Source organism: Populus euphratica, unplaced genomic scaffold (genome assembly GCF_000495115.2).
Source record: "Populus euphratica unplaced genomic scaffold, PopEup_1.0 scaffold287.1, whole genome shotgun sequence".
In the NCBI taxonomy this organism is placed as follows: domain Eukaryota; kingdom Viridiplantae; phylum Streptophyta; class Magnoliopsida; order Malpighiales; family Salicaceae; genus Populus; species Populus euphratica.
The window spans coordinates 79908-86698 of NW_011500095.1; the positions used below are offsets into that span (position 1 = coordinate 79908).

A 6791-nucleotide genomic window follows, 5' to 3' on the forward strand; every position below is an offset into this window, starting at 1 on the left:
AATCCTTGTCATATATGACTTAACAATAGTGCTAAGAAAATAAACATGTATGAATTTGAGCACATACTTTCGTAAAGCAGCATCAGGACTAAAATGCACAACTAAATTTGACCGCCTAAGCCTTTTCAGAAATACCGTTATATAACAATTAAAGCTTTGGTTGTAAAAGGTCACCTCTGCAGCAATACGAATACCAAGTCCCTCATCTGAACATTCAAATGAAGGTTGCAAAGCGCCATCTACATTTTCAGGTGGTTGCGTGCTACAATTCTCACCCACATTTTCAGTCGGTTTAGCATACAAGGGGGCCTGCATCATCTGCAACATAAATCGTGATGCTTGGACTGCACGCTTACGCATATTAGACACCACTACTGCAGAACCTCCAGCATTTCCATAGATGCCTGGCCACATAGAACGCATCACTAGAATGAACGCCTTTGACAAATGCTTCTGCATTTACGTACTCAAAATTGTTATAAATCTAACAGGCATACACAAAACAAGAGATAAATATAACTATCCTGAAGTGATCATAGAACATATCAAATCTCAGAGGCTTGCCTTATGATTTGCTGATAGTGATGGGTAATGCTCAAAGAACACGGATAAACATTGTTTCAACCTGCAAACAAGATAGCAAGAAACAATGTTAGATAGCCATTCTTATAGAGGACAATGATGAATGAGAAAATAGGTACAGCACAGTCCACCTCTGCAGGTCTTTTGTTTCATTACTGAAATACAATTTAATGAGCTTAGCTAAGTGCAAAGGGTGTAAAGCAGCTGTTATGCTTGGATAATTCTCACTAAGGAGAAGAATCTTAGCAAAACCTTCACCAAGAGCAGCTTGCACTGTCTCATTTTCTTCAGTTTCTACATCTCCCCAATTATTTCTATCAAAGCCAGAATATAAGAGGTCAAGCAATTCAACATTCAAATTCTCATCAGCCTTAGAAAAGTCCACAAGATCAATTGCCATCTTGTCACCCTGAAAATTGGATGAATGTTCTAGTCCAATCGCCCTGTCAACTTCCTGAGGACCGTGCCACATGACAAGATCAATTAAAGCCTTGCACGCCATTATGCTAACTGGAGCAGGGCCCTTAGCAAAAGAAAGCCTCAACTGCTTCAATAGTTCTTCACTTGGCTTTTTCTCTAATAAGCCAAAAAGGCCAAGACACCTGATAGCAACCCTCTGCACATCCAAGTGAGCATGCTTTGCCTGAAGTCATCATTCATACCAGTAGTTAATATCGTCTGGAAAAAAATAGCATGTTGAGAAATGATACATTAATTGCTGCAGTAATGAACACATAAAGCATGGAATTTTTATACAAAAAGAGGCCAAATCAAAAACCATACGTAGGCATGACTAGGTTAAAGCAAAGGGAAAATCCATGAAGTGCAGCTTTCTTCTTACCCCAGGAAGCAGTAATGACTGCAGTAATTCAATAGGCTCAATAGCCTTCCCTTGAAGCCAGTACAATGATTTTGCATTTTCCAAAAGAAGACCAGTAACAGCAAGGCTGTGCATCCACTGCATGAAGTCTGCTGTTCTCTCCCTACAGGGCGTGGCAAGTTCTTCTACAACTGCAAGAAAAACTTTTTCAAATTCACCAGCAGCAGCATGGACTTTCTTTGCCAAACTGGACACTGCGCCAGCCCATTCTTTGTCGCCACCAAGGTTTATTCCATCTCCTATGATAACCTTGTTCCCTTCATCATCCACTTCATGATCTAAGGGCCTGTGCAATAGGTCTTGTACAAATGCACTAGCAACCTTCCTGCTTGTAGAGTCAGAAAAATCAAGCATTGCACCAAGCAATAGTAGCTGCCGAGATGCAAAACGATAATTTGGTCCTGAAAACATCAAGGTCAAATTAGAATATATAGTAGCATAACACATTCCAATCATCTAATGTCACCCACCAGCATCTATATGAGCTCCGACCAAAACTACATAATCTGAAACTGTTGCAGGAAGAATCCTCTCAAGAAGATCATTGTTGTCTGAAGCTTCAGCTGCATAAACTGCAGCTTCAGTGCCCATTGTAGTTGCAGCATCAGAGCCCTTTGCCTGTTCAAAGAAACTTTATGATCAGAGTGCATGGATCTAAAATCAACATATTCAATCATAATAACTTTCCCAGAAGAACATAACGTGAAGGATCAACCTGAAAAACCAAAAGTTATATTGTTCTTGAAAAATTCATATCCTGTTAAAATGACTAATTCTTCTACACTGGCATTAGTATAAGTTTTTTGTTCTTGGCAAGTGGTTACTTCCAAACAATTCATTTGAAGAATTTATCCGAATTAACTTTCAAGTCGAAAGAGCATCAAAAGATTATTCGTTATAGATAAAAGGACAGCTGTGCGGCCATGTATATCAAGGAAATAGGGAATGAGCTTTAACAGAATGCACATTACAACTTCATGTCCTTTAAAAACAAAGCAAAGAAAGAGGCATTTGCGTTACTAAAACCTAGGATCAAACAAAATCCATCCCCAACCCTTCCCAACCATTCTAAGGGACTTTAGGAATCAGCAGACACCCACAACTATATTATGATAGGAGTTGAGATGACTGCTTCGACAAGAAATCTACACAAAATATAACCAGAGAGATTTGGATGTGGCAGCTTGATATCTGGTGCATTCTACAAGTAAATAGTCAGAATAAGAACAGGTGATCTGGCAGCTTGATATCTGGTGCATTCTACAAGTAAATAGTCAGAAAAACTCATACACGCAACAGTTCCATGAAGAAAATAATTCAGCTTGATAGCTCGTTGAAAACCAACAAGTCAATTACCTATTGATTATGCTCAGAAAATTTAACTTTGAAGACATGATAATCTCATTTCTCAATAAGATTGAGAGAGGAAATAAAATAACTGCTATGTGTAGGTAAATGCTTTCCTTAGAAAAAACTCAAATATATTTCACTATGCTTACTCCCTTCCTCCCTTCATAAACAAATAAAACAATAAACAATTCAGCAGCCTATGCCAAAAGAAAACGAAACAAAGTATAAGTGAAAAAAGTTTTGCCTGTGCTTCTGTCTGCAAGTGCCTGCACACAGTTTTCCAATAAAGAGCAAACTCTGGTTCCATTAGCTGGATGCTTGCAGAGCAGTTTTCAGGTTCCTCTGTCATCAAAACAGGAAACCTTAAGGATACAACAAATAGCAAGTTAACCACATATAATATCAAGCGATCAACCCCGAACAGGGTAAATAGATTTATCTTGCAGAAGATATTAAATACTCAACTATCAAGGCCTCTTATGGCACACTAGTTTTGATGCACCAAAAAGTTAGAGAACAAATATTCAGAGGCGCACAAGAAGATGAATTAGGCATGTTGAGTGGTCATTAGTAATTGATTCTACATAGAAGTTTTTGTAATTTACAAGTCTGCAAATGCCAGAGATACAATGAATATGTTGTTTCTTCAAACATTTGATGAGTACTACAAGAGATAACAACTAAAAAATTAGATTCAGTGCAATTTGCTTGGAGAAGGATAAATAAAGATGGAAAAGCTATGCTTCCATCATAAAAACCCGAAGTCACAGAAAAAAGGAAGCACTTATTCTATTTCTATATCTCGCTTTCATCAAGTGGAGAATGTTGAAGCGCTTGTGGAAGACTGAACTCATGTCTCAGAGTCATCTTTAATTGCAAAAAGTTTTTAGTTTGATAGCTTGATTACAAGCATAACCAAAAGAAATTAAACAAGTCATTAAAAAATATGCCTACAACAGAACATGCATGGTCGTTAGTAATGTCAACAAAGAAGCAAATTTTCTTCTTTCCATCCTTAAAGACCTAATTTGGAGAAATTTGACAGGCAAACACATCAAATTGTGTTCTCCCTTGAAAGCTACCAAATACTTGATAAGTGTAGGGAGCAGGGGAATTAAATATCATTCTCCAACCATGCTCCATCTAGCAAATATGCATGCTAACTGGCTTTTTTTATCAAAACTCATGCTACAAGCAGCAACAGTCACTAATAACTGGAAAATAAGAGTGATAAAACAAAGGGCTACAATCTTACAAAGAGATTGAAAAGATCAACCAACCTCCATTTTCACCAAAGTTTGATAATATGTACTGCCGGATACTCTGATCGCCATGTAATTTTATTAATCCATCTTTTAATAGAGCCTCCATCACAGATTCCCCAACCAATTCATAGGTTTCAACATCAAGATACTTAAGAAGTTCAATGGGATCATCATTGCAGCACTTAGAAAGCCATTCATCTCTCATCAACTTTAAGCATTCTTTTGCAACAGCTGCAGAACGATCAGCAAGTCCTCTCTGTAGAATTACTGTCCTGAGCTTTATGCTATCAAACCATTAAAAAGAGAAGCCTGATGAGAAATATTAAATGCATGATCACTAAGTTACAACCAGACATTAAAGCACATAATTCAATGGAATATATACAATTCAAAAAAAGGTAATTTGAAGATGTATCTTTATATATGAGAGCAAAGAAAAAGTCTCCAATAGATCAAAGCAAAAGGAAAAATTACATAACAGTTCTGAAATGACAACATTAATTACCTGAGACTTTGAAGAGGAAATTTATTAGCTAGAACACAGAATGCAGCTTTGCGGACTGACTCACTCATATCCAAGGTGCAATCAATGATTGCTGGCGAGGTTGCATTGGAAGGTGGCAAAGCTAATACAATTGTCTTACGAACCTCCTGCAAATATGCCTCAGGTAAGCATACAATGGACAAACTTCTGATATCCAAATCACTATAATAATCTCACAGCTTTTTTCTCCATTGAGTTGTTCATCTTTTTATGTCCAACACAGTGTATGAAGTTCTGTATGACAAGTATTATAAAAGATACAATAGATTTTTCCACATTATTTAATTCACTTTATAATATGAATGCTAGCCCTTCAATATAACAGTGTTGTTCATAATTGTAAAAAACTATAGGAAAAGGATAAAATATAAATTTAATGAGTTCATCAAATTTCTAATATGATGAATAATATTCAAGCATTTCTTTTCTGAATCAAATAACCATGAACCAACATGGAACAACTGACATGTTATGGTAATGAAATGGGTTCAAAAGAGTAACAGTCTTTATATTGGCAATTATATGTCGACTGTATTGGACATCCAAATCTATATTATATATGTGTGTGTTTTCAAGTTCATCTGTTCAAAAAAGGACCATGCTCATGATATCCTTCCCATTCACATAAACTAAATGAAGGCGGTCACTTCTGTTCTCCAACACAAAAACAGGTGAGAAATTTTTCAGAAAGTATCTGTAAATGAACCATCACCATTGGAATGCCTCCTATCCTCACATGACTTCGTATCTCCCTTTTAAACGCGTCAATTCATAAGCATGTAACAGCTCTCTTGATCCCTACTCTCTAACAAAACACTAAACATGCATCCAAATCTCCATCTGAAGTTACACCAACAAATCATATTCATTTGAAGCAATTGGGACACTCACTGCATTCTGCTCCAAGGGGAGCACTTCAAGAAACAAATCCAGAATATCACTATTCTCAGTATCATTAGCAAAGCGTGAAAGAGCTCTAACTGCAAATGTGCGAATAGCTGGAACTTTGTCTGCAACTCTTAGCTTCATGGATTCTATAACCTCATCCCAGAGCTCATTGCTTACTTCCGCGTCATCTGGCAGTCTCAATATAATCTGCAAAAAAGCAAAAATACCATAAACAGAAAGAAGAAAGCAATGCAACAGTTTTCGTACAAGAATCAAAACCCCGGGTCCCAGGTTCTAAAATCTAAACTAGAATTTTATTCATGAGCATATCTCGAAAAACGAGCCATGTTCAAAACCAAAACTCAAAGTTATACTGCAAAACTCACATTTTAATTCATTAAAATATTTACTAACAAGCAGTGTTTCAGGTTTTAGAATTATAATTCGATTTTTTAAATTATTATTAAGTTTTAAATTCATTGATACCTATTAAAATCCACAATTTTATCAATAGTAAAACAAGTAAAAACCCTTAAAAGTTTGAGAAAAATACCTCAGAGATAATTTGACAAGCTCGAAATCTAACACTCTTATTAGCAGCCAAACTCGCAGTCATCAAAAACCTAAGGAACTCCTCCAGGAACCCATCACCAGCAGCACCCGCCCCCTCATTCTCTTTCCCATCACGCGCGGTAGTGGAGGCGGCAAAGACAGAGACAAACTTAACAACACGCTCAGCAGAGGCAGACCGCCGTTGGAAGAGGAGAAGAGGAGTTAGGGATTTGCAAAAGGCAGAAGCGAATTGAAAAGAATTAGGGATTTGGGGACTCTGATTCGGGGATCTTTTCGAAAACAAGAGTAAAGACAGATCTTTTAGTTTTCTGATGTGTGTAGCATTTGACGTTTTTGTTTCTTCAAGAATTTTTGAGATTTTTTGAATCAGTTTCTCAGTGGCATCCATTTCTCTGGTCATTTGTTTTCTTAGCAGAGAGAAGAAATGTTCAATTTCGGAGATTTAGGGTTTTGAATTTTGATTTCGGGAATGTTTTTGAATTCGAGCGGGAGCTTTTTCAAAAAGAGTTTTGATGGGCCGATTATTGAGACTCCACGTTTTTGGGCCGAAACAGGCTAAATTCTCCAGTACATTCCCTGAACGAGTAGCCCACGAATGGTGAATTTCCCTTGGTGGGCCCATTAATCAGATGGTTCAAGATTTTCAAGACATCGGAATTTTTGGGATTGGAAAATATATATATATATATATATATATATATATATATAT

At 36.8% G+C, this 6791-nt stretch overlaps 1 protein-coding gene across 1 annotated transcript in view; it reads right to left on the bottom strand.

Moving 5' to 3' along the window:
• LOC105109280 (condensin complex subunit 3-like) overlaps nucleotides 1-6536 on the bottom strand; it is a 12801-nt gene extending 6265 nt beyond the window's left edge. Inside the window, exons 1-10 of the mRNA XM_011003928.1 lie at nucleotides 6063-6536; nucleotides 5513-5716; nucleotides 4583-4728; nucleotides 4093-4361; nucleotides 3057-3154; nucleotides 1933-2080; nucleotides 1424-1863; nucleotides 714-1225; nucleotides 565-625; nucleotides 68-453 (exon numbers count right to left, since the gene is read on the bottom strand). Coding sequence (XP_011002230.1) covers nucleotides 68-453; nucleotides 565-625; nucleotides 714-1225; nucleotides 1424-1863; nucleotides 1933-2080; nucleotides 3057-3154; nucleotides 4093-4361; nucleotides 4583-4728; nucleotides 5513-5716; nucleotides 6063-6482 — 2684 coding nt within the window. The 5' untranslated portion in view covers nucleotides 6483-6536. The remainder of the gene's footprint in view (nucleotides 1-67; nucleotides 454-564; nucleotides 626-713; nucleotides 1226-1423; nucleotides 1864-1932; nucleotides 2081-3056; nucleotides 3155-4092; nucleotides 4362-4582; nucleotides 4729-5512; nucleotides 5717-6062) is intronic.
• Between the last annotated feature and the right edge of the window lie 255 nt (nucleotides 6537-6791).